This window comes from Tauraco erythrolophus, chromosome 4 (assembly GCF_009769465.1).
Source record: "Tauraco erythrolophus isolate bTauEry1 chromosome 4, bTauEry1.pri, whole genome shotgun sequence".
Taxonomy (NCBI): domain Eukaryota; kingdom Metazoa; phylum Chordata; class Aves; order Musophagiformes; family Musophagidae; genus Tauraco; species Tauraco erythrolophus.
The window spans coordinates 56,139,578-56,165,869 of NC_141468.1; the positions used below are offsets into that span (position 1 = coordinate 56,139,578).

General features: G+C 42.1%; 1 protein-coding gene across 1 annotated transcript in view; it reads left to right on the plus strand.

The window, feature by feature from the left end:
• The window catches only part of UTP20 (UTP20 small subunit processome component), a 63,976-nt gene that overhangs the window by 10,005 nt on the left and 27,679 nt on the right, over positions 1–26,292 (plus strand). Inside the window, 20 exon segments of the mRNA XM_086610958.1 lie at positions 1,075–1,152; positions 1,843–2,021; positions 3,988–4,143; positions 4,672–4,760; positions 6,480–6,585; positions 7,795–7,945; positions 8,367–8,429; positions 8,744–8,902; positions 9,951–10,027; positions 10,889–10,968; positions 11,662–11,905; positions 12,864–13,076; positions 14,865–14,955; positions 16,558–16,643; positions 17,595–17,720; positions 18,282–18,448; positions 18,944–19,152; positions 22,165–22,308; positions 24,155–24,234; positions 25,134–25,354. Of these exon segments, the coding sequence (XP_086467084.1) occupies positions 1,075–1,152; positions 1,843–2,021; positions 3,988–4,143; positions 4,672–4,760; positions 6,480–6,585; positions 7,795–7,945; positions 8,367–8,429; positions 8,744–8,902; positions 9,951–10,027; positions 10,889–10,968; positions 11,662–11,905; positions 12,864–13,076; positions 14,865–14,955; positions 16,558–16,643; positions 17,595–17,720; positions 18,282–18,448; positions 18,944–19,152; positions 22,165–22,308; positions 24,155–24,234; positions 25,134–25,354 (2,719 nt within the window).

Below are 26,292 nucleotides of genomic sequence, written 5' to 3' on the forward strand. Positions count from 1 at the left end.
TGCCAGACATTTAGACAGCGTGGCTTAGCCTTGTGAACAAGGTTCAGGCAAGTGCAGTTTGATTTAGAAAATACAGGGGAAGGCATATTTCAGTACTGTTATTGCTCTTATAGTATTGACAGGATTAGCTGCATACGTTCTTATCAAATGCAGTGTTGCAAAGATTAATAGGAGATGCTACTATGGAGTCTTAATTCTTCAGCTTTTCTGTTACAGTACATTATAATTTTGCGGTTTACAATGTGGACCGTAGTTGTACTGTGTATGTAAAAAAACATTTGAAATAAAAAATGTCCTGTGATTTACAATGGGAGAACAAGGCTGTTGCAATTGTTTAAAAAAGATCAAATTTCATCTGGTCTTCAATGTTGGCTGGTGTTGAAGTGAGATTAGTTCTGCCTGTGGCATGAGTCCAGTTTTACTCAAGAGACGTGGTCCTTGAAACAGTTGAGGATATTTGTCTGGGCTTCTGTTAAACTGGAGGAGGCTTAAAGCTGTCCTTGTCTTCCGAAGGGTCTGGGAAAGGGAGATATGGATGCGTGTTCCTGTGTTGCACATCTCAGCCTTGAGGAGCACTGATCCTCAGTATCTCAAAGGACTGTTCCTGTGTTGGGTCCTTCAGAAGCACAGAGGTTGGCTTTGCCAATATGGTGGTAAACTTTCTGCAACCTGCCACACAGGAAAAATGCTGAGTTGAATGATCTTCTAGGCCTAAGCTTTTTTCTACCTGTTGATGTATCTGTGCTGCAGTCCCAGAACTTTCAGCTTACATTTTCCACATCACCCTAACGAGATACCTAAGCTGTCTATGTACAGAGCCAGCTTAGATCCAGCAGGGTTTGTTAGAAGGGCTGTGTTGTTCTGTCTCTGAATTATCACTGCAAACAGTGTTGCTGTGTCTACCTGAACTAACAAGCCCTGCTAGCTGAGAACAGAGAGCCAGGCTGAGTACCTCAGAGTTCAAAGCATGGTTGATTCATAAACTGGAAAAAAGATCTCATGGGTAATGGAGAGTCGACTATGAAACATCTCCTGTTAATGCGTTCCTGTCAACCTTTCATTTGCATCTTGCAGGTATTTGAAAGTGGATTTGAACGGCGCTTTCTTTTGAGCTTCTCTGAAGTGATGTTCTCAATGAAGCAATTTGAGAGGGTAGGTGGAAGCTTTGGTACATTTCGTTTATTTTTGTTGCCAAAGACAACAACTGGGAAATCCACAGTATATTTACTTGCCTTGTGTGCTAAAGCATTTTTGTGTATTGACATGATGTTTATTTGAACTTCCGGTGTGATCTGGTAAGAATGAAAGAGGTTACTTATGCCACTGTGTTGAAGCTTGGTAATGATGCTCAGGGTTGGAGAAGGTGATGGGTATCTGTGCACACAAAAAGAAGCTTGTCTGTTGGGAATTAAGGGGGTGGGCTTGTTACGGGTGGAATGAAGAGAAGGAGTTCTGGCGAAAGTAAATGGAAATTAAGAATAAGTGATGTCTGATAGGGTCATGTCTGGAACTGGTGATACAGGAGGAATCAAATTAATGAAGCAGAATGGGAGGTAAAAGTAAAGTCAGGGATCTGGAGTGTCCTGATGAGACCAGATTTGGGCAAACTGAGTTTTTATGTCAAATCACTGTCCCTGCTGGGATAAGAGGTTGTCTGTGTGCTGGTGGCTTGGGGCACCAGGACTGATAAATCTGGCGGTTTGCTGGCTCATTTGTGAGTGCGTGAAATCCTCTGTGGCTAGTGTTGTGTGTTTTTTGTGAATTCGATCATGGTTAAAGAGACTTACTAACCCTTGACTTTATTATTTTGTTTGTTTGGTTTTTTTACTTCCCCCCCTTCAGCATTTTCTTCCATGCTTTCTAGAGTACATTGAGCATTGCTTCTCTGGCACAGATGCCCTCGCAAAGGATGAGGCAATGGCAATTCTGGCTAAACTCATTCTGGTGAAAGCAGAGCCTCCTACCATTGGTTCAATGGCGTTTGAAAAGTATCCTCTCATTTTCACTGAATCATCCATCAGGTGAGACGTCTCAAGTTTAGCAAACACTAGATGTGTCTGCATGACTGCAAGCCTGAAAGCAGTGCAGAGCTACATAAAAGTTGCCTCCAGTATTTACTAGAGTTGTGTAAATGGCAATGTTGCCAGCAGATTTGCAAAACAAGTGATACAGTAGAATCCCATTTTTCCTTCCGAGATTATTTGAGAAGAGATACTGCTCTGGAAAGGTTATCACTGATGCGAAAAGACTAGTGAGTGTTGCGGTAGGTGTGTGATGGGGTTTTGTTACACCAAGATGTATGCTGCATCCTTGGCTAGTTAATCTTTGTAGTGAGTGCTACAGTCCAAGTTCTTATCACTACTAACCTGCCTTTCCCCCTTGTTTCTTCCCTGTCTTGTCCGGGGCCTTTCTTGGCAGCAGTACTATGGTCTTACCACAGAGCACAGCTGGGTGCTGAAGGGCATATAATTAATCCAGATACAGCACTGTGTTGGCACAGCTTGACTGCTTCTAGTTGCAAAGCTAGCTTGGTTGCTATGAAGAGGTTGCTTTTCCCAGGGAGCCTCTTGGGAAAGGTTTGGGGTGGTAACCACTGTCAAGCACAGAATGACCGTTGCTAATCTACTGATAACAGTTGTTCTAATCACTCAGCACAGATAATTCAAAACTTTCACCTGCAGAGTGGTGACTTGTATTGCCTTTTATGTAAGGTTTTATCTTTCCTAAAAGCAATTCGCTCTGAGTTTTTCTTGTTTTTATTTAATAGAGATGAGGTATTAGGGTTTAGGGAGCAGAAGGTTGAGTCAAAAGAATTAAATTTGCTTTTCTTCCCTTGTCTGTTGTTCTCTCTGTATTTTCAGTGCTATGGAGTACATAGCTAAGAGGACCTTGTGCTTGGGACTTCTTTGTGCTCTTGCAATGTCAGTGGCAAAAAATAGGGCTGGGAGACATCTCAAGAGTTGTGTATCACATCTCCTACCTAGGATGGAATTGGCGAGTCCCAAACCAGTCCTGAAAGATGTCTGACCAATTTGTTACTACATACTCCAATTCTGGAGATTACCAAGCTGCCCCTGGCAGTCTGTGCCAGTACTTTACTGTCTTTATGGTTATACAGGATTTGATTATTATTTTTTCCCCTCCAGTCCTCAGTGTATGAACTGAACTTCTCTTACTGCAGTTTAAATCCATTGCTGCTTATCTGCAGAGAGCATAAAGAGCAGATTATTTCTTTCTCTTTGCATCCAGCTTTTACAAGTAAGGAGCTCTGATCATCAGAAACATCTGAAATCTTTTTTCTCTGGACCAAAAATCCTAATTCCTTGAGGTTTATCTCAGAAGTGTTGTTTCTTAAACCTCTAATCGTTCTTGATGCTGTCTTTTTGTTTAGCTTCTGCCTGTCTTGAAAGGTGGAGCCTATGCAGCCTTCTGAGTCTGACAAGTGCTGGGTGGAATGGAAAGATTATTGTCCGTGGGGTGTGAAGTGCTCGTGTTCATATGTTCCAGATTGGTGTCAGCCCTTTCTGCCTGCAGATAGGCTTATTGGTTTGGGCTCAGCTTGTGATTCCTCTTAAGTCCCCAAACTTTTACCTCATTGGATCTTTTCCGTCATCCATTAATATATCTACGTCAGCATGATCATGATTTGTTAACAACAATCACAGACACATCTCCAGGGTGCTCCTAGAGGCTATACCTCCTTGTTGTGAGGGTGTCCAACTGAAAACTAGTATCTTTCCTTCTAGAAATATTATTTGAACTTGGAATAGAGACCTCACATTTCTCGTGGGCCATGTTTTGTGATCCTCAGCCTTGACATGACTAGATGGTATTTTGTGCTGTGGAGGACATTAAAAAAATCTCTTTTGAGTTGTTCAAGTCCTTTTTGCTAGAAATAGCAAACATGATTTTGAATATCATGGGAGGAAAAGAAACAATCTCTGATATGCAGTGGAGGGTTGCTGAAAAGTCTGGTTTTCTTTTTAGTTCTAACACAAGACAACAAACAAGTAAAAGACAAGGAGCAAAGGCAGAAGTACCAGTGTTGGATTATGTACTGTCTTTAATGCATTTACCAGAGAAGGAAGACATCACTGACCTTTCACAGCCTTGGGTTGCCTTGGTTGTACTGCCACATATTAGGTAAGGGATATTGTAAGGTACTGTTGTCATGTATTTCTGTAGCATTGTCTACTTTGCTATCTGTCAGAAATCATTTTACTAAGGGAATGACAATAATTGCTAATTCTAGTTTGAGGAAACTGGGGTTAGAAGGCAAAAAAATACTGTGTGGAAAAACCGTAAGTCAATAGTAATGTTAGGAATAGAATATCAGTTTCTTGATTGCCGACTCCCTAAATTTAATACTCTAGTACATAGAGATATTCTTGACACATTTCAGTTTCTGTGTTTTAAGCACTGTCCTCTCTAGACAGTGTTTTTTTCACTAATTATGAAGTTCTTGTATGGAAGAAGTAGTTAGAAGGGAGGTGCAATGAATGCTGCAACTTAAATTGTGAATCTGAAATAGCAAAAATGGTTTGCTGCCAGTTTCAAACTTGGGGTGAGCTATCTGTAATTTAATACAAGATAAGTATGAAAGAAAGCTTTCATATGTGTGTAGGTGTCTGTAACACAGAGGCAGAAATTCTTCCCATTTATTTTGGACAGGCCAATGGACAAAGAACACATTCTATCCCATGTGACAAGTTTTATAGACACTCTCTTCACAGCCATTGACAAAGGAAGCCTCTTTAAAGGTCAGTTATGGTTATTTCCTGTTTATTTGCTTTTCGTTGATATATAGCAGCTCTGCACCAGCTCTGTGTGTGTTACTATTTCTTCCTTTGCCCATAAGAGAAAAGAAATGCGACCTGAGTCCTACACTCCTGCCTCCTTTTGCCCCATCCTTCTTTGCCTGATTTTCCTCACTCTCCTCCCAAATTAGGATTCTTCATCCTCTGATGTTCTTTCCAGCTCCATGATCTTTGCAATTCCTTCACCTTCTGCTGTGACTCTGGTCTTCTCTCATTGCCCATGCAAGGCATACCCTAGCCCGGGGCTCCCTGGGTGACCTGCCTGGCTTCTGTAGCCTCAGGCAAAGTGCAAGTCCCAGAACTGGGTGGTTTTCTACAGTTGCTGTGGACTGCAGGGAAGCAGGCTTTTGAACAAGGACAGAGCAACAGCAAGTTATCCATGGGAAGTGTTCAGGGTTAACTGCCTGTATGGAAATGCTTGGCCTATTGATCATATTGGTGTGTCCACAGTGAAGTCAGAGCCACTATCTTTGTCCAGCACGGACATACTACTACTAGGTTGGATGAGGCTTTGGGCAACCTGGTGTAGTGGAGGGTTTCCCTGCCCATGGCAGGGGGGTTGGAACTAGATGGTCTTTGAGGTCCCTTCCAACCCTAACCATTCTGTGATTCTATGATTTTATGATGGTATGCAGATTACAGTTTAGGAACCTGTGTCCTTACACTATAGATAGAGAAAGCTTCATCCTGCCATTACTTGCTGTTTCTTCTCCTCTCTTTGAGGAGCTCCTTTGGGAGGTTAATGGTGAGCAGGATTCGGCACACACCTGGGGAGTTAAGCAATTTGGAATGAGGGACGTTTTCAAAGGAATAAATGGGAAATGCATGCTCACTTCCGCATATGGCAGCTGGCAGCATATGAGAAAATTATGTCCTTTCAAAACCTTCTTCAATTTGCTTGGTTTAGGAACAGTATTTCTTCTACTTGAGAAGAGACAAAGGAGAGGGAATTTTTATATTTTTTATTTTAAACAACCTACTTGCTAAATTAGGAGTGACAGGGGACAGCAATTGCCCTTTCCCTTTCTTGCCTGGAAGGGCTTTGGCTCTCCTATGCCACTGGAAAGCCCTCCATCCCCAAAGGTGGCTGAGAGGTTTAGGAAGGAGACAACATTCAGTAACAAAATTCAGCAAACCCACCTTCAATTCACTAACAAATGCTTAGTCTTTAAGTATATGGGGTAGCTTCGAAGATCTCAGAGTAGTGTATTGCTGAAGTGCCAAAGTTTATAGGCACTTGTGTGGTAGCATCAGTGTATATTTTTGCTTCTATTGTGCTGCAGTTATATCAATTTGAGCAGCATTTCTTCATTTCTGAGTGCCATTTGTAGCACAGAGCTGTCTGAGCCTCCTGCAACAGTGTTTAGCTCCAGATCTCTGCTCTCTGTGTATATGGGTATGACAGAAACAGATGCAAACTAGGAGCTGCTCACAGTTTTCAATGCTGGCTTGTTGGGGTAGGTACTTACTTTTATAGCCAGAGGAGTATTTCCTTCATGGGTTATGATAATGGTATAGAAAATACACATGTCGGTTTTGGGATCCATATGTTACCCTATTTCTGTGACTCTAGCCATTTCCAGATGGGCAAGCACCAAACAAACATAAGTCGTTGAGAGCTGAGTAAATATACAGGCTGTTCTTGTTCTCTGTCTGCTCCAGGAAGCCTGTTCGTGGCCTGCCAAGCTGTAAGTACTCTTCTTAGTTTGGTAGAGTCGTCTGAAATACTCCATTTGTTACCTGTGGAGCGTGTCAAGAGCTTGGTGACGTAAGTAAACTCTGCCTGTTCTGTGATCATTCATTATTCCTTGGTACAGTAAAGAGTTGACTTTGCCTTTGTGTAAGGGCTTGTTAAATGCCTCTTTGTGTGTTGCCTGTTCTGTTAGGCCAGCGTGTTGTTCAGTATTGTGATTATGTAAGGTGGCAATGTTGTAGGCACTGTTTGTTGGGAGAACCAAGTAGACATAGTGCCTGTTCGGTGACATTTTCTCTGCAAGCTGAAGCTTTCTTAGTTGCAGAGTAACGTGTCAAGTAAGTTGGTTCTAGTTTTGCCTGGAAGCACTAAGCTTAGTTAACTCTGTTACACTGTAATGATAAAAGAGGCAGAAACAGTGCGTTCTGAGTTGTGTCAAAAGCCTGAACTTCTGTAATCTGTTGGCGGTGTTGTGATTCCACCATGTCCCTATGTAGGCACGTGTGTGCTTGCTCCACAATAGGAGGAAGCTTTGTATGCTCCATTTTGTTTATTGTAACTCTCTTCTAGTTATAATTAGTACATCTAACTGAGTGGCTGGAGGGATTGAGGGAGATTGTTGATCTCTCTCAAGCAAATCCTGCTGAACTTGTCTTCTCTCATCACTGCAGAGCTGGAGCATCTCCAATTCTTTGGTGGCTTGAGCTTCAAAACATCCTGTTCAGTTAGGAAAGCATGGTGCCCATGTCTGAGACATGATGGAGATGAAACAGCTTGCCCGGATCAAGCAGGATGTCTTGGCAGTGAGCTTCAGTCTAGTGCTTTTCTGCCAGCTTTGAGCTAGGGGTGTGAAACTCGCTTGGTGCAAGGAATATTAGGTGACAGAAGGAGATTTCGCTCTGGACACGGAGGTTTCCTGGTGTCTCACCTGAACCCAGATTATTTTTTTTTCTGTTGAAGTTGATGGCTGACTTGTCTGACCTATGCAGATTTGTTTTCTGCAGCTATGTGTGTCTGGGTCCAGCCTGTTAGCTCCAGCTTGACAGACCTGGTTAGTACAAAGGAGAAATCTCGTGCCTCTTGGGATCTCATAGGTAATTGGGCTTTGAGGCTGTAAGCCAGCATGCTGGTGAAGTCTAACTTCCCCAGCCTGCTAGTGCCAGCAGAGTCTGAATTCATGAGGAATTTTCTCTTAATATTGTTGTTGTCACTACTGCCTTATTTTCAAATACCTGTATGGTTGCAGTGCTCTCTGTATGCTAATAAAACACTCCATTGTTTTAGCACTTTTCCTTCAGACCCCTCTGCGTTGCTGTTGGCTGATCTCTATTACACGAGGTTGGCATTGAGTGGCTGCCAGGAACCCCTTTCCCAAGGGAACCTAATGGACTTGTTTGAGAAGTTGCATCCTAATATTTCCACTGGTGTTTCCAAGGTAATCTGCTTTTTTGAGCCAGTGCAAGATAATTTGTATTTTAACAATGTAATTTAAGTAAACTTAAATGACAAAGGCTGAAAGGAGAAACACAAGACTGTAAAGCTGTTACTTCCATAGTATCTCTTTAGGTCTGTTCAATTGTAAGAGGCTGCTGTGGAGCATGAGTTAACAGAGGTTAAAAGTTTTAGCCCTAGGAGGCTTGCTGCTTCCCTAGAGGTGAATCAGAGCAGGAGCCTGACATATTCATTTCAAATTGCCTGCTAGGCTACAGGAGCTCATCTGTTTCTCAGCTCTAGGAGGAACCTAGTGACATCAGCCTCCGGTGCAGAACTTTAACCTCTGTGTAGGTGCGTTCGTGTCTCCGTATGTAGCCTGCATTCTCCTGCATGCTTCTGACGTATACTTCCACTTCGGATAGGTCCGGCTGTTGACTGTTCGAATTCTAAACCATTTTGAGAATCTACCTTCTGCACAGATTGAGGTAGGGCTAAAACATTTCATTTAACATTTCAAAGCCATCTGCATTTCGTGTCGTGTGTGAACTTCACACAAACAAAGCACGTGTGGCAGAGGCTGTCCTCTGCTTTTGTTCTTTCACATTCCAGTTCTATCTCTTTGTCCTCCTGCCTCCTAATGTTTTCAAATGTGTGAGTTGTAATCCCCAAGCGGTGGAAACTGGAGCAAGCCCCTTGACTTTGTTCTGTCATCCAAAATGGCTGGGACTCTCTATAGTTTTGTTAAAATACCTTTCAGTGAGAAAAGGATACTCTTAACGCATGTCACTTGTTTGTTCAGAGTGATGGCACTGGGGAGCTCCAGCCAGTATTTGCCACATTGCTCCAAGCAGAACTTGTGCCAGCAACAGTGAATGATTACAGAGAGAAACTTCTCCATTTGAGGAAACTAAGGTGTGATATAGTGCAGTCTGCAATACCAAGTGGATCTTTGCAGGAGGTAAGTAGTTATTGTGAAAAAGCAGTTGTCACATTCTATTATTCTTTTATTCCAAGAGAATGTTCTTATTCTATCACATGGATTGCAGAGTTTTTAATAAGGCTTCATCAAAAAATTAATTATCTCCCAGATTAGGTTTTAGAAAACTTACTTGTTAGTAGAGATCACGCCTCCCGTTGTCCTTGTGACTATTATGTTCTCTTGAATGTTTGATAGAACAATAATGCTAGCCAGATAAATGGCCCACAATGAGATTAACCAGGTTTCGGTATCATGGAAGGGAAGACAAATGATTCCAGGGGGAAGTAAGTCATATGCAAATTTAAAATCATAACCTTGCCATACCCTCAGCATGGTTGAACGTTGAGCCCCCATTGGCCACAGGAGAGCCTAGGGTAAAAATCTTGTATGCCTTTGACTGTTGAATCTTCACTGCTGCTGAGCTAAAGGGAGCCTCACTTCCTAGATGTTGGAAGGGTCACAGTTTTACTAGTTAAATGGTCATGGATTTGATGGGAGGGTTTTTTTTATTATTTTTGTGTCTATCACTGTACCTGTTTAATTTTTTTTACCTTGACTTGTAACTTCAGTGAGGAAGGGTTGTAGGTCAGTCCTACTACGTATAGGTCAGCAAGGAGCTAGTCCAGAGGACATGCTTCTAGGCCTAATGCAGTGAAGACTCCTCAGGGCAAACTTTCTTCATTCTGAGGTCCGTAATGCTACTATGGCAGTCCTGAATTTTGAGAGGGAGGCAGGTAATCCAGATAATCTGCTGTGCCGAACTGGTTTTTGCATATTCGTGATATGGATATGTAGGTGTCGTGACAAGATCTCAGTGCAGTTTACAATAAATGGGCTCTAGTTTTCCTCATGCAGCTATGAGGCAAGGAGTGATGATGTGTCTGACTTGCCTCGTTATTTGTAGTACTTCTGAGAACTTCTTTGATCAAAGTTTCCTCTTTGAGAGGAAGAAAGGTTAGAGGAGGTTGGTTGGTCTTTAAGTATTGTTTTTTACATCTCAACAAGATGGTTTTATATGTCATTCTAGGTGCCTCTTCGGTATTTACTGGGAATGCTTTATATTAACTTCAGCCCTCTCTGGGATCCTGTAATTGAACTCATAACGTGAGTATATGCGGTTGATTGCTGCAATCTGTGGTGATCTCGCAGAACAATTCCTTCTATTGTTCTGTGAACAAAGAGCTGAGGTAAAAATGTCCGATTTAGAGAGAGCTGTGCATAGGAATGTTCATGTGAATAATTTAATCTCTCAAATAAATTGCAACCTGTGTAGACTCTTTTTAATTTTAGTTTCTGATTTTTCTTTCTATTAAAGGGAAGTTGCAACAAATATTGTCAAATACCATCAGAGTTTTGAGTCAAAAGTAGCAGGATTTGATTAGTTTTTCACAAATGCTTAAAGGAGCAAGAAGTCCCTCTCATTTTCCCCGTTTCTGACTTTGCTGTCCTTACTGGAAAACCTTTAAATCCTGTTAAAGAGTAGGGAAGGCTTACCATGGTGACAGCTGATCTAAATACCAAAATCAGTGTCTGCTTTCAGCATGACTTTATCTTCTTGGTTTTTCTCCTCTGTTGTGTGATTCAAAAGGATGGCATTTACCCCTTCAAGCTAATGAATTAATAAAAAAAAATTAAACCAGTTCTTCAAAAGACATATCCATGCTAATTCTTCCTTTGGTTCTATATGATGTTACTGTACAGAAGTCAGTATAAAGCTTGAGAAATTTTTACTCAATTTGAGTTCATTTGAAGTCATGAGATACAACCAGATTATTTTAATAACAATTGACATTTGGGATCCATGAGTAAAGGCAAAGAAGTGCTACAGCTGTATTGTGCAGATGTCCTGTACTTGGACACCCACATTAAAGCAGTGATCAAAGCTACTTAGTTGTCAGCTTGCCTAGTGATGACTGGCTTTTTTTTATTTTCCTTTTAATTTCTTGCTGTCTTATGCTTTGTTAGTTCTCATGCGAAGGAAATGGAGAATAAACAGTTCTGGAAAGTCTTATATGAACATTTGGAGAGAGCTGCTACCTATGCTGGTAAGTCATAGCTCTTAAAAGTTGTTATGACAGTATCCCAGCCAGTTGTGAATGACTTGACTGTCTTTTTTGTGCTCCAAATCTATGTGTGATGAGGGAATTCAGAATCAGGGCTCTTGACTACCAGTGTCATGTCCAGGGCAGAAATGGAGAGGCTTGGGAGAAAACCGTGACTCCTTCTGTCCTAAACATGGAGAATTAAATGGAAAAGACACCTGTGTTCACAGGAGGGAGTTGCAGGTTATGGGAAGCCATGCAACAGTTTCATCTCTGCTTAAATCTAGCTCTGCCCAGATGGATCAGGAACAATGACAAAACCTGTATAATAGACCTGACCATCTTTCTGCTCCATAGATTCAGTGGAATTCCTGCAGTCAGTGTCTTTGTTGGGTGTGCTCTTGAGGTTTACCTATGGGTGTACGAAATATATGATTTCATGATAGACCCATGAGCGTGCAGCCATTTGTGGGCTTCTCTGTTATTCGAGAGAACTGAGCTTAATTGAGATGCGTCAGGGCTGTAAGGTGTCCTAAAATATTTTTGAAGGAATGCGAGTCTTTCAAGTCAGTGTTAAACACAGTTGTCCAAATAGGTACATGTCCCCAAAAGTATTATTTTTGTAGTGGAGGACTGATCCCTCAGTCCTGGTGATTATGAAGTAACCTGAAGAGGTTTTCTTCATCTGTTCTATAGAAATGGAGCTGCAAAATGAACTAGATGAACAGGAGGAAAGCATTGCTGAAGCAGAAAGTGAAAATATGCCAGAAGGAGGGGTGGGGACTGTCTTCCTGGAGCAGCTAAGGACTAGAACAGATTGCAGCGAGCGGCTGGACCACACAAACTTCCGTTTTCTACTGTGGAAAGCACTGGATAAGTTTCCAGACAGAGTGGAGCCTAGGTCACGGGAACTTTCCCCACTTCTTTTGAGATTTATTAGGTAAGTAAGGTTTATTTTTAGTTGAGAGGACACATTGCTTTCACTGTGTTGCTGAGATTTAAGGCTATGGCTATCCCATTATAGACTTTTATTTCTTGAGTGCATCAGTGATGAGATGTCTGTTTCCAGTAAAGATAACCTTTTTATTGAAATGTGGATTCTGTTAGAAACAACACACAAGAAGCAGGCTGAAATGAAAGTGGCAGTATGTTTCTGCTGCTCTATCTCTTATTTGTTGTCGCAGCTGCCACAGCCTCGTTGCTTCATTAGGTATTGATTTCAGTGGAAATAAAGTTCCCTTTTTTAAAAATGAAAATACATTTTAATTTGGAATCACAGAAGATGAAACTATTTTCCCCCAAGATGGGGAAAACAACTGGTTTTGTTAGAGGCTGATTCAATTTCCTGCCCCTGGAGGGAGCGCAGTGGTGCGCTTACATGCGTGCACATATCAGGTAGTATGTGCATGTGCATGAGGTAGATGTGATCTCATGGCAGGGGCAGATTTCTGATACTCCTTTTCTGTGATTAGAAAACCTACATTTTGCTTACCTTCCTGGAAAAATTGAACCATACTGTAGTAGATTAGTTTTCTCACTTATTCTCACACTGCTGTACTCAAGCAAACACAACCTCTATGTCCTCCATGTAACCTCTTTACAGACCTCTAGTAATTCAGTGATGCATGTCTCTCTTCTCTGCACCAGGTACCTCCAGTCTCCGTTAGTTTATTTGGTGACTGCCTTATATCTCTGCAACTTGTAGGCAAAGAGGTGTATATGTGCTGAAATATGCTTCTTTGGGAATTTTTAGCCATATAGTGTCCCGAGACACAGTGCCATTAATAATGAGAATGGTGGATTGTGGAGTTTTTAGTTGTTCTTGCCCTGAAACCCTGAAAAATGCTATACTGCTTAATTCATTCCTCCTCATTTGTTTTTTTTTTTTTTAACCACAGAAATGAGTACTACCCAGCAGATTCATTAGTGGCTCCATCTCAGGATCTTAGAAAGAAAACTAGTGGTACAGCAGCAGCAAAAGAAATACTGGGTGAAGAAGTGAATGATGCTGCTATGGAAGAGGAGGAGGAGGAGGAGGAAGAAGAAAAGGAAGAAGGGGGACCAATTACTATAGGACTACCAAAAAAGAAAACCAGAAGAGCTGCTGCTAAGTAAGTACTTTTAGTTTTACTCTGCTAGTGCTTTCACAGAAAGGCAAATTCAGCAGCTCATGTTGAGATAAAAGCAATGTTTTTATATAGAGTTCTTTTTCTTCTTTTGCTTGCACTTCATATTTTTTCAGTGTATTAGAAGCACTTTAGAGTCAGGAACTGCCTGCACAGTACTAAACATCCAAAGACCCTGCCCAGGCTTTATCATTAACTCGTTATCTGCTGACGGTCTGTGGTTTGTGTTACTCTAAGCAAAAACTATGTGGTATTCTGAAGCCATTCTGAAGTTTTTGGGGGCCATTGTACCTGCGTTCCCCTGGCTTATCTGTTGGTCTTTTAAAACAGTGGATATTGCCAAACATTTTGAAAAATGAGACTATTCATTTAGGTATTTTAGTGTTGGCATTCTGCCATTGCCTGCCTGTTACAAGTCTTGGCCCTGGTGGTCTTAGGGATGAAGATTTTTATTTGGTGGTGTTTTCAACTGAAGTTACATGCTGTTGTAATGTCATTGTTTGCAGTGCTAAATACATGGAGAAAGTGACTCTCTGCTTGAATTCTCCACAATTTCTCTAATCAGAGTCTTTTTACCCTGATGACCTCTTGTCCAATGTCCATTACAAATACATCACAAAGATTTGTATTATGCTACGTTTTCTGCAAAGGGCGGCCCTTTTAGTGACAGAGAACTTCAAAACGTCACCCTGTGTGTTGGAACACGACAAGTATTTGATATGTAACCTGAATTGTTATTTAACCTCAAGTGTCCTATAGGTGTTTCATTTTGTTCCCAGATTCTGACTTGTATCTGCAAATTAGCAGCAATTAAAATACAATGAAGGTCCAAGATTATTTTATTTTTTTTAACATCCATCTCAGAATGTTCTTGTACTTAAGTAGAAACATTACTTCCTGGTAGCAGTAACAAAGGTGTAAAAGATTTGCCGGAGGCATGTTAATGAGTTCTGCAGCGACCTCCCTTCATCTTTGCCCTGGAGAGTTGGTGCAGCTGGGCCCGTGCCGCAGCGCACGGGGTCTGGCTGGAGCAGCAGGAGGGCTCAGCCTGCCCCGAGCGCATCGTGGCACCACCGGAAGGAGTTGTGCTCGTCCTTTGGCTGAACCCAGCCACGGAGGAGCGTGTCCGGAGAGTTCGGTGTGAGCTACCAGGCAGACCAGCTGGATGAGGACAGCCTCTGCCAGCCCCACAGCGTATATGGTAGAGGAGGTCTCACACCTTTCTCATCCTGGTCACCTCTCTCCCCTCCCACAAAGTGGAGGTGCGGCAGATGTGGGGTGACACAGCCACTTCTAGAAGAACTCACTCCCATCTGTGCTTGCAGTCCAGCTTAAGTCCAGCACATTCTGTGGCTAAATGCAGCCCCTTCATGTTGATAGGAGAGAAATGAGCACCAGTTAAGGACACATGAATAAATAAAGAGGTAAATTCACCTGTTTGATGTTCCAAGCTGGGCTGGCAGAGGGAAATAAGCTGCACCCTGACTGTTTTTAATCCGTTCTCATCAAAAGCTGAGCCCATCTAGTTCTACTGAGGAAATGGCCTTCTCTGTGCAGTGAAGTGACATCTAGAAGGAGCTGCTTAGGAGAGGGAACTGGATACCTCTTGCTTTGTCACTGAAATGGAGGCCTATAGGCTTGGGATCCTGTTGTTTGGGGTTTTTTTTCTTTCTTGTTAATTGATTTTAAGAGAAGTTCCCTGTTTGTTTATGGTAATGCAGGATTGTCTCTTCTGGTCATTTTGAAAAATGATTGTTTTGTTTTGTTTTACAGGCAACTAATAGCTCACTTACAAGTTTTCTCTAAATTCTCAAATCCTCGTGCATTGTATCTGGAGCAGAAGTTGAACGCGTTATATACCCAGGTGATGCTATTTGCTGGCTTTTAGAACTATTGCTAATAAATGATCTCATTGAGTGCAGGGTCTGAGATTGCAGAAACCTGTCATTTTTTGAACCCAGTCATGATAGCTGAAAAAGGAGCAGTCCTTGAGAGGGCTTCCAAGCAGGCTTCACTTGAAATGTTCCCCTTTAGCAAAGACCTGCTTGAGATAGCTGACTGTTTGCCAGGAGCGGCTCATGCAAACTGATCTGGTAGCAGACAAGTAGTTGTCTTTGGCATGGTGGAAGAGCAGCTGTGGAGGGAGTCTGTCCCACTTGCATAGCAGGATCTGGAAGAGGATTTTGGATCTAAAGCTTGGGGAAGACCTGAGGAGATTTGTCCTAGTCCTACAGTGTTTTGTCTACAAAGAGTGTGGTCAGTCTGAACAACAGATCATTTTGCATCAAAAAAAGAAAACAGAATTTCTTCTTGAAGAATATTCAATTTGATAAGATTCCTTCTGAGGGATTTCCCTGAAGGAATTGTCAAAAATGTGACTCTCAAGAGGGATGCTAAGTCTTTATCCTATGCTCCTTAAATGGATATTTTATTGATTTTACTGGGTTTGGTTGGTTCCTGATTTTTGGATTTGTTCAGATTGTTGGGGTTTGCTCTAATTGTTCCAAGTCTGTATTATCTGAGGCTGTGGTCACTGGGCTGTAGAACTGTATTAAATGGTACAAACCTGGTGGTTCCCTGGATTTTACCTGGCACCCGGTGTGGGAGTTGGAGGGTCCATTCATTAGTCCCCAGATTTAAGAATCTCTAATGAACACCCACTCTTATTTCAGTCAACTTCCAAGTTTTCCTTAGGAAAAGATTTGGTCCATGTGTTTTCTTGCCTGTATACTTAGGAAAATATTGAACAGATGTATATAGGTCAAACTGTGTGAAGAACAGCCTGACATAAGAGGAGAAATTACTTAATCACTTACTGTTTGCCATTTCTTTGTCTTAGCCTATGTATTGTCATGGCTGGTGTGTCCATCTGGCTTAGGGACCTCACGGTGAAGTGACCTTTGATGATTCTAGCCTGTGCTGTTGGGTAGGAGATTGAGAGACTGATATGGATGCCGCTTGGGCAAATGGTCTGTATTTCTTAGTGCCTAGGTTATGAGGAATCATCTTCAAGAAAGGGCAAATCTCAGTGAGACTTTGCGATCAAGTCTTGGCAGTATTTTGTGTTTGCCATAGGAAAGAAATACATGTGTCTTGGGATGTTTTGGGTAGCCTGCTTTTTAATCCAGTCTTGCCCGATACACAACTAATAACTGGTTTTGGAGGTTGAAAATACAAACTGACATTGGTCCGAAAGACAATTAAGAAAAAAAAAATATTATAACTATCCTATGTAGGTTGGAGGGAAAGTATATATGAATTACCAGCAACCACATCTGCTTTTTATGATTGCCAGTTGTGTATTCATGTTTTGGCTTTATACTGACAACACATACATTCTGTTTCCATTTTGATAAATTAATCCAAAACCTACTTGAGCTCGAAGCCTTTGGGTTGTTTCACTATTCTCAGTAAGCACTTCTGTCTTTTAGGTAGGGACTCATTTTCTTTCTTTTGTTGTTTCCAGTTACTTTCCCATCAAGACCAGAATGTACAGAGAATAGCTCTTGACTGTATAATGACATACAAGCATCCTCATCTACTGCTGTACAGGTAAAAGCTTTTAATTAATTTATCACTGGCGAACAAGCCTGCTGTCATATCAGAAGCCTGTTTAGGGTCAGTTGCCTCAAAGAGAGAGTCTTTGTCGTGGACCGCTGGTATCTCGTCTTTAGGAATCACAACCCAAAAGGCCGTTGTGATTCCCCTCGTATATCAGAAGGCTTTATCTCAACTCTTAAGGGTCTCAATCCCAATGGACCCAATCGAAGGCTATCCAACAGAGAGCCTCAACTTACTGCTCTCTCAATCAGAAGGCTATTCAACCGAGAGCTCCAATACACCACTCTCCGGGAAGCTCCTACCTCTCCAATCTCCAGGAGAGAACTGCCCCCCTCCCTGAGGGGAGTGCCCCGCCTTTAAGCCTCCCATAGGTCACGTGGTCTCCGGCTGACCAATGTGACTCGCAGCACCTGTCTCGACAAGGCACAGGTGCTTCCCATGTAGCAGCCAGGAAACTTCTCCGACAAGTCTTTCCTGTATTTATTGAAGACATATGTATAAGTTTTCATTCTAGCCAGCTGTGTGTTGGCTATCTAAAACAGGAAATAAGGTCTTGAGGTTGGTCAGTGTCTCTCTTTTGTGTACAGGAAAATGGCAGAACTTTCATTCTATCCCAGAATATTGTGTGCTTAGTAGTTGCATCATTTTCAAAGAGGTCTTTTGTACCGGTGATTTATGACCACCTAGAGAAAGTGACAGCATAAAACTGTAGTTTGTGGTTGCATAATCTCTTCAGAATATGTCCAGGAGGTACTTTACTACATAATTAGCTTGAATTTGCTAGCTTTTAAAATATTTTTTGTTAAAAGATTGGGAACATAGTACTTTATGTTTTGTATACAGCATAGATTAAATAGGTAGGTAATTAGATACAGATGTGTGTGTGTGTGTTTGTTTATTCTTATAACCCCTACCTTCCCTTAAATAATGTTTATTACTCAGGGAGAACTTGCAAAGGCTACTGGAGGACAAGAATTTTAAGGAAGAAATAGTCCATTTCAGTATTTCTGAGGAGACCGCAGTAGTAAAAACGGAGCATCGACCAGATCTCATCCCTGTTCTTATGAGGTGTGTCATGAAGCACAAGTTAGAAAGTTTCACATCAAAGTACTGTGAGCAGAGATGTCATGCTGCTGCTGCTTCTCATTTTAAACAGTTGAGATAAACCTGTGGTTAGTGGTATGGTTTTACGACTTAGTTAGTGATTTTTGTATGGTTTTCTTATTAATGCATTTATGTAACGTTTTGTGCAAATGGTGTTTTTAATTAAAAACAGCATTTTGGTAAATGCAGTTTCTGCTAAGGCTTACAAAGAACTGTGAGAACATTTCAGTTCACTGGTATTGCCACTTATTTTTATTAAGATACAGTGATGCAAGTTGTCATGCAGATAACCAGTTTTATACCTGAAGTCTCCAGCAAAGCTTCTATTATAGTAGCAGAAGCTGATCTTTCACTGGGATGATTTGGGGCAATGTGTAGTAATTCAGCAGAGACCCTGAAGGGGAGACTTCCACTCAGCTTATTCTCACTAGAGAATGTGTTTAAATGGAGTTTCTCCTGCAGAATAAGAGGCTAGGAAACAGGTGACTTGCTGAAAGCTAATGCAACCTCTTTTTGGCTCTGAAGAATTCTCTATGGCAGAATGAGAAATAAAACAGGGAGCAAAACACAGGGCAAGTCTTCAGCGGGCACTCGCATGTCCATCGTTCTGCGATTTCTTGCCGGCTCACTGCCAGAAGAGATACGGATGTTCTTGGATCTACTCTTTGAAGCTGTGAAGCAGTTCAGTAATGGTAGGTACAGGCAGTAGAACCTGAGGGTATGGTACTTCCTGACCTGTAGAGGTGTGGGAGGATAAATACACTTAGTACTGTTATGTGCTTCAGTTTTTCTCTTAACAGGGCCTTGGAAGGATGAAAATAAACTTTTGATAAGGACTGGGATTCCCCTGAGCTTTTCCTTACAAAGCACAATTGCTCTGTTTTACAGGTTCAAGGTCAGAAAAACTGAATGACTTGCCATAGCTGTGCCAGTAAGGTGTAGCAGGCCAGGAATGAGCAATCGCTGGCAGGCTAGCCTTCGTATGATGGCATCAAACAGAGGTTGTAAAGTGCTCTGATACTGTAGCGGTGGGAGACAGCTGAGTGTCACAGGGAGATGGAAACCCAGAGCTGTCCTTATTTAAAAAGCTGAATGTGAAGATCTGTAATTTAGGGCTAGATTATACTGTTTTTCATTGAAAATTGGTGTTGGTAGTGGTTCTCTACTTCTCCCTTTGCCTATCACAGGACCTTGCCAGACTGCGGTGCTTCGAAGTATGTCAGAGTTGGATTTAGCTAAAGTCTTGCCTCTTGGTCGTCAGCATAGCCTCTTCAACGGTCTTGAAGTTGTGTTGAAAAACATGGGACACTTGATCCATCAGTACCTGCCTGAAATTCTGCAGATTCTGCTCTGCATGACAGCTGTGGTATCCTGCATCCTCCAGCAAAGAGAGAAGGTACTATACATGCAAAAGATATACAAACAAACCTGTAAATAAATGAAATTCCTTTCCCTCCTCCTCTCCTTAGCTTGCAGATGTACACACACCTTCACTGATTCAGGTAAAGATAAGTTTAATGCCAGCATGGAGTGAAGGTTGGTCAAAATAGAGATGTCTGTCAAAATAAGAGGCCAGCAATGTTTGTCTGAAAGTGCTACACGGCTCAGGCAGTACAGGCAGAGTTGATGTATTTAGAAAGCTGCTTTGGACTGCGTTTTTGTTTGAGTTACTGAAGAGAGAGTTGGAGGTGATCTCTGTGTGTTGCTACCTATCTGCTCTGTGGAGAGATGGGTATGACGGAGGGCTAAGTGATTTTTTTTTTTTAAGAATGTAACAAGATCTTATGGCTGGAAGTTGAAATTGGCCTTAAAGATGTAGTTTCTTGACTGCACATATAAAACATTTGAGCAGGGGAAGGAGAGGATTTAAAAGTTCCTTGCCTGAGGACTTTAGAGCAAAAATTGTCTTTGAGGTGTTTTGTTGCAGTGCTAGACCCCAAGGGGAGCTCAGCATTGTCGATGATCACAGTGATCATCTACAGTGATTGTCTCCTGTCGTGGGACACAGAGCCTTCAGCATGCTGGAAGCATGTTCAGCTTTGTATCAGGAGTAGTCATGCTAAACCAGTGTCACAATTTGGGTCTCAGCCAGGTATCTGCAGAGCACTGGGAATGTTTTTTCCCTTGCTGTGCAATAGCTGTACATGCAGAGAGGGTCAGATGAGGAAAACATTCTGTTAAAGATTTGCTGTACCTAAAGATGGGGCATGTTGGCTTACTGCTGCCCTGTGCAGGAGAGCAGCACAGAGATCCCTGAGCTTTAGCCCAGCTAGCTCAGGGGGTCTGCTGACAGCTGTTTGGAAGCTATGACACTGAGCTAGGCTTTTCTATCTTCCTGAAACCAGTGCCTTTTGCAGGCTTTAATCTAAAGAGGAAAAGGAAAGCTCAAGTCTGGTCTGCTGCAGAGCCTGATTGTATATTAGGTGCGAAACAAGCAAACTGCACAGTCATCATCATCATCATCATTGCAATGCTGAAAGGAATTATGAGATGATAGACTGAGGAAGTGGTGTGTTGAAAGGAATTATGTGATGATAGACTGAGCAAGTGATTTTAGGTAATGAATGTTCTGTGGCCGTGTGCGTGTTCTTGCCAAGATCTGTCTGTGAGCATTGGAGGTTAGAACTTGCCTTGAAAACAATCCATCAAACAAAGCAAGCCCTTGCAGTCAGGCAGCATCCGAGGTCCCATAGTTGCCTGCAGGCTGCACAAAACCTTGTAACTGTCTTTGTTTATGAAGGGGATGAGAAAATTTTAGGACAGCAGCATCTCAGAGTCCGACTTAAGCAATGGATTGCATGTGTCTACATGTTTTAAACTGGGAAAGGAGTTTTAAAAGCTGCTTCATTCATTGCTGGGATAGTCACATTTTGCTAGGGTTACTATGGTAATCCTATCATCATTGTGTAATGCGTGGAGTGACAGTCTGTCATTCGTCTAAACTTAATTTAGCACTTCATTAGCTTGTGAGATGTTAAAAGCTCAAGGAAGAGTGTGAGAAATCTGTTTATCTTGGCTAATGATTAGAAGATGTTCTTGGAGTTTGAGAGTAATTTATTGCATGCTGATACTGCCTGGAGAGTTAAACATCAACTTTGACCGTTTTAAGCCAAGTTACTCATTTACCGTTTCCTGTTCATTGCGTTCATTATTGAGTTTCTTTGTCCTCTCAAAGACTTGATCTCAGAGGACTGCTCTTAGGGCAATTGAACAGTGGGAGACTCAAAATTATTTTGTTTGAGGGTCACCATTAGCAATAGCAGCCTGGTTTGTGCTTGCTTTGGCCCTTCATGCAGCTCATTTGCCGCCTGGAGGCTGACTGCACACCTTTAGAACATGTTCAGCACAGCTTGGGAGGTCCTGGGCAAGGGGACATTTGGTTTCTTTTCCACTATCTCCTCTTTGTCTTTTTACCTGTGATTTTGGGTGCAAAGGGAGTATAAAAGTGTGTTGCATGGTACAGAGTAATGTCTTCAGAAGTCCATAGGTATCTTATGTTAATGTTTCTCAGTGAGGCTTTGACACCAAAGCTGCTTTGCAAAATAAGAGATACAAATGTTTATTCTGTGTGGTGGATCATGATATGTACTGGAGACCCTGAGGAACTGAGGACATATCTCCAGTCTTGGAGAGCAGCCTTTATTTGCTCTGATGTGACTCTTGTTCCTGAGACTGGAGTTCAGTACCTCTGCACTGTGAAGCTACCTCATGTGTTTGTGCTGTGGGTTGCATTGCACAGTATGAAAATGATTTAGGTTGCTCAAGTCAAGCAGCAGTTCATGAATAACTTCATGATTAGCTGTGTGGCTGATTTTCTTACTGAAGTGTTTTCCCCAAGAAAGGCTATGGAACGTAACCGCTAAATGGGTACAGGAAGCAATCTCCTGTAACCAAATGCTGTACTCCCCCACTGTGCCATCGGAGGAGGTGATTCACGTTCTTTCTTTCTCTATTCCTTTCCTTCTCTTTGTCTGTTGATTTCTTTTGTTCCCAGTAGATCACAGTGTGCAAAGTACAACTTCACTTTCAAGAGCTGATTTGGGTCTTTTCCTGTGCAAAACAGAATTATTTAAATGTCAGGGCTGGACATGTGGTGTAGCTTTCTGTGTTTTGTCCAAAAAGGGCAGATGCTACTTCAGACCTGCCAGCATAGACTTTTGTGAGCTGAAGGAGTCCTGTGTAACTGGCTCAGTGCAGGAACAGGCACCTTTTAATAAAATTTAGGTCAGCTGTGAGAGGTAGATTGCTACTGCGAGCAAGTTACAGGAGAAAACAGAAGAACATTGTGATAGTTCCAGCAAAGGTTGTATCTGTTGTCAATGACTTGCTATATTTACTTTCAGAACAAGTAGCTAGTAGTTGTTCTACAAAGGTCTTACGGGGATTTCGTTTAATTTTGTTTTTTCAGGTCCAACCTAGATTGATTAATCCACTGAAGAGTTTGAGACGTCTTGGACTCAAGCTCCTGGTGGAGTTTTTTTCTGATTATGAGACCTACAGCTTTAGTGTGGAAGAGATTGATGCGGTTTTTCATGCAGTGGTATGGCCTCAGGTAAGTATTTCTTGTTCTTCCAGACAGCTTGTGTGTGACATGTAGCATGCAGAGAACTCCAGCTGCACTGGAGTCCATTGTGTCAGCTATGTCCATCACAAGATTGGATGTGGCCTCAGACAGATACTGGCGTTGTGATGTGTTTGTACAAGGCCAGTTTCTTGGCTCATGTCTGATTAGTCCTGGAAAAATCAAGTCATAGACTAAAGTACAAATTAATTCATCTGACTAAAATGGATGCCATTTCTTTGTTCTTTAACCACAGAAGCAGACTTCTTCCCTGGATGCTTCAGGGAAGCAAAATAATACTAGTCACTTCTGAGTGCACTTTGCTACTTTTCTGTGTGACAGTTATTGGACCTGTGGTGGGGGACTGCAGAAATAAATGCTTTTAGCTTTGTGTTTCACTGTGCTGAGCAACAGGGAGTTGTATGTTCCTGGTTTGTCCATGGAGTCTTTTCAAGACCAGGGTTGCACGTGGTCAAAGCAGTGAATGATTACTGCAGTCCCAGAGAAGTTCAAGCATATGGTTCAGGCTTTAAGTCAGCAAACCACTTAATGCTTTTGAGGAGAATTGTGTTTGGAAACACTGAGTAAATATGAAAAAGATGTAAAATTGTTGTTAAATAGTTAGAATTCATGTTGTCCTTGCAGATGTCAGAAAGACAGAGGTGGTTTTGAAACTTGGATGGTAGTACGATCCAGAAGCTCCCTCTAGAGGGCAGCTCTACCAGTGAACTTGATGAAGATTGGTTTTCACAGAAGAATCTCTTGGCTGTGTGCTTTCCTTTTTTAAGGCTCTAGAACTGAGGTGTATAAAAACTCGTGGAGAGGGTAAATTATTTTAAGCCTGTTGTACTTGGAACTAGAGTTCACTGCTCTTCATACCACAGAAGTATGCTGCAGAGGCTCGGTATCGTTAGCCTGCACAGAGGCATTCCTGAAGGATTGGATTAAGGGTTTACTCTTATATGTACATCATCCAGAAAAGCTGTTTTATGCAGAGCAATAACATTACCAGTTTTTAGGGGCAGGAGAAGCAACTTTCTAAGACCCTGGCTGTGGTGGTCAGACGTGCCTTCTTTTCTGTTACACTCAGGTCTTAAGCCCAGACTGAGCTAGTCCACACCCCACATGCACTATCCTGGCTCTTGCCCCTGAATGCACTGGAGCCCTCCCTACCTGTGTGTTCACTAATGGTGCCTGGCTGACAGTCCAGCTGTGGTCAGGGTGGAAACCCAGCTGTGTGACTTGCGTGCATCCTGTCGGGTTGCAGAGTGGCAGAGGAGCCTGTGTCTGGTCGTGTGAAGGAGCAGCAGCTATTGTGAGGGGCTTAGGCTGGGAAACTCTTAGGTGGGGTTGTTTTGGACACAGAACCCTGTTAGGAGATCCCATTTCTGGGGTGCAGTGCAGTGCTCCGAGCCTCTCCCTGGGCAGATAAGGTGTTTTTATAGCAGCAAGGCCATGGAGACATAGAGCAGATGCTGGAATGGCAGATGCTGCGGCCAGAGCATAGGAGGTATGGGAGGAATGAGTCTTGGATGTTGAGCTTAAGATCTCATAGATATGTCTGGAAGAGGTTGCTAGGTCTCTGTGGCAAATGTGAGGCTCTATGGGGAGCCAATTTCAAGCAGGGAGCAAAATGGTAGCTGGAATAGTGTATAAATAGGAGTGAGGTAATCTAAGAGTGATTCCACAAATATTGAGGAAGCTGGAAAAATGATGATGAAACTACTTTCTGAAAAATGGTAAACTATAGATTGTAGTGAGGTCTATCTTAGACATGAGGTTTTAAGTGGCTTTACCTACTCATGCTGCATTGGTATCTGATTTTTATCTTGTTTAGATCTGCAGATTGGCTCCGGAGAGTCAGTATTCTCCAACTTTTCTGCTCAAACTCATTCATACCTGGAGTAAGAATCCCAGGTAAGTGTTCTCCTCACAAAGAAGCATAAGTACTTCTCCTGAGTACACAAAATTCAAGGAAAAACCAGCACACTAATAGGTTATGAATAATTGTGTCAAAACCCATATGTTCTTTTTCCTGTTATTCTGTTATAAAAGACTGTTATTCTTTTGATAGCAGTCTAGATGTAGTTAGGAAGCTTTCCAGTGTATGCAATTTCTGTCTTTTTAGTGGGCTGCTTTTCCTTAATATTAAAACTAAGCACATATGTAGCCCAAACCCAGCTGATGAGTGAGGAAGAGGACTGACTTTTTTGAACATGTCAGTGTCTTGACCAATGATTTCTTAGACTTGGGAGATGGAAAGTCAGTTTTACAATGTATCGTTTCATTCATGGTTTTTGGTTCCGTTTCTTTCTCTTTTAATGTAGGCAGGTTCAGCACAGAATCTGTTGACTGAGATTCTGATACCGAAAGTTCTAAGAGAGGTTTTTTTTGATGCAGAGACTGTGACAAATTCCAGCTTTTGCCTCTTCCATAGACTTACTGCTTTTTCTTTGCCAGAGTATCCAGTATCTGTTTTAAGACATGTAGTTTGTAGGCATGAAGAACTTACAAACATCTGTAAAAAATAGTATTGGATCATTAGGTTGGGAGCAGACTAGCAGAAGACTTGAACAAACATCTGTGGAGAAAGGGTTAGGTTTAGGTGATGCTATCTTGAAGCAAGAAAAGGGACTTGATTACCTCTCAACCTCCATTCGTTCTATTTTTCATGGCACTGTCATTCTGTGATTGCGGTTTTTCCTTGTTTGAAGTAGAAGACAGTCGTTACCTTTTTGTGTGACTTTTTGCACAAAAGAATTACAAAGTTCTGAACTTAAATTTTCAGCCAAACTTTTTTATAATCTTTCTCTCAGGTATTTCCCCTTGCTGGCCAAGCAGCAGCCAGATCACCCAGAGTGTGATATACTGTCAAATGTATTTGCTGTGCTGTCAACTAAGAATTTGTCTGAGGCCACATCCAGTCTTGTGATGGACATAGCTGATAGCCTTCTCAACAGCCCAGATTTTGAACCCACGGAGCAGGTTTCCAGTTTGAGCGTGACTGACTGTGTTGTCACGGGAGATGTGACAGAAGGTATGCCTGTGTAAGAATCGTGAGAGGCCTGTTGGGTGCTTTGGATGGAGGTGTTAGATTATGTTGAGATTGTCTTTGCACTGGCTGAGAATACTGAGGAAGGTCACATCCCAGTGGAGATGGAAAAGTCAATTTACAAATTTGTCTTGACATACTCAAGAATTGTAAAGTTCTACTTGTCTCGTGACTGGTGAGATCCATGTTTGAGTGTCAGAGTCCTGAGCATGGAGAAATTCCCTATGAAGAGGGAAAATGTTTTTGACCTGTTTTGTCTGTGAAGCTTTAATGATAGGGTAACTTTAAGAGTTGCATTGCTGACTTGACTCTGGGCATAACATCAAGTTTTGTATGAAAGCCCGCACACATGGTCACGTGTCACTGATGTTTAGTCTCTGCTCCCTGACAAGAAAGACCTGCCATTTATTCCTTTTATCTTTGAGTGATAATAGACTGGAAGGGTGGTGTGCTGTACTTGATGCTGTGGAGCCATCTTTCATCTGTAACACTCAAAGGTAGTGGGAAGGAGAGCACTTATCGCTGTGCCTGATTTGCACAAGAGGTCAGTGGTAGAATAAAGAAAACTGCATCCATAAATGCTCCAGCCATTTTAGGAGATGGTTACTACCTTTGAGGAACCTCCTCGGTATCTTTGGAAAAGTCTACGCTTCCATGGCTGTTACTGAAATCTATGAGAAGAGCTTTTATTTTCTGTGTGCGTTTTCTTTGGTCCCAGCTCAGACACGTTAGACTTGGTCTCAACAGGTGCTGGTGCATGTTCCCAGCAACCAGGTGCCCTATGCATTCGTAGCTTCCGTTGACTTTTTTACTTCTGCTGATGAAACCTGCTTTGTCTGCATTTCCCTCTTTGTCTGTGTAGGGTTGGATCTCCTTTCTGTTGCTTGCAGCACAGAGTTGGATGTTACTAACTGTTATATCCC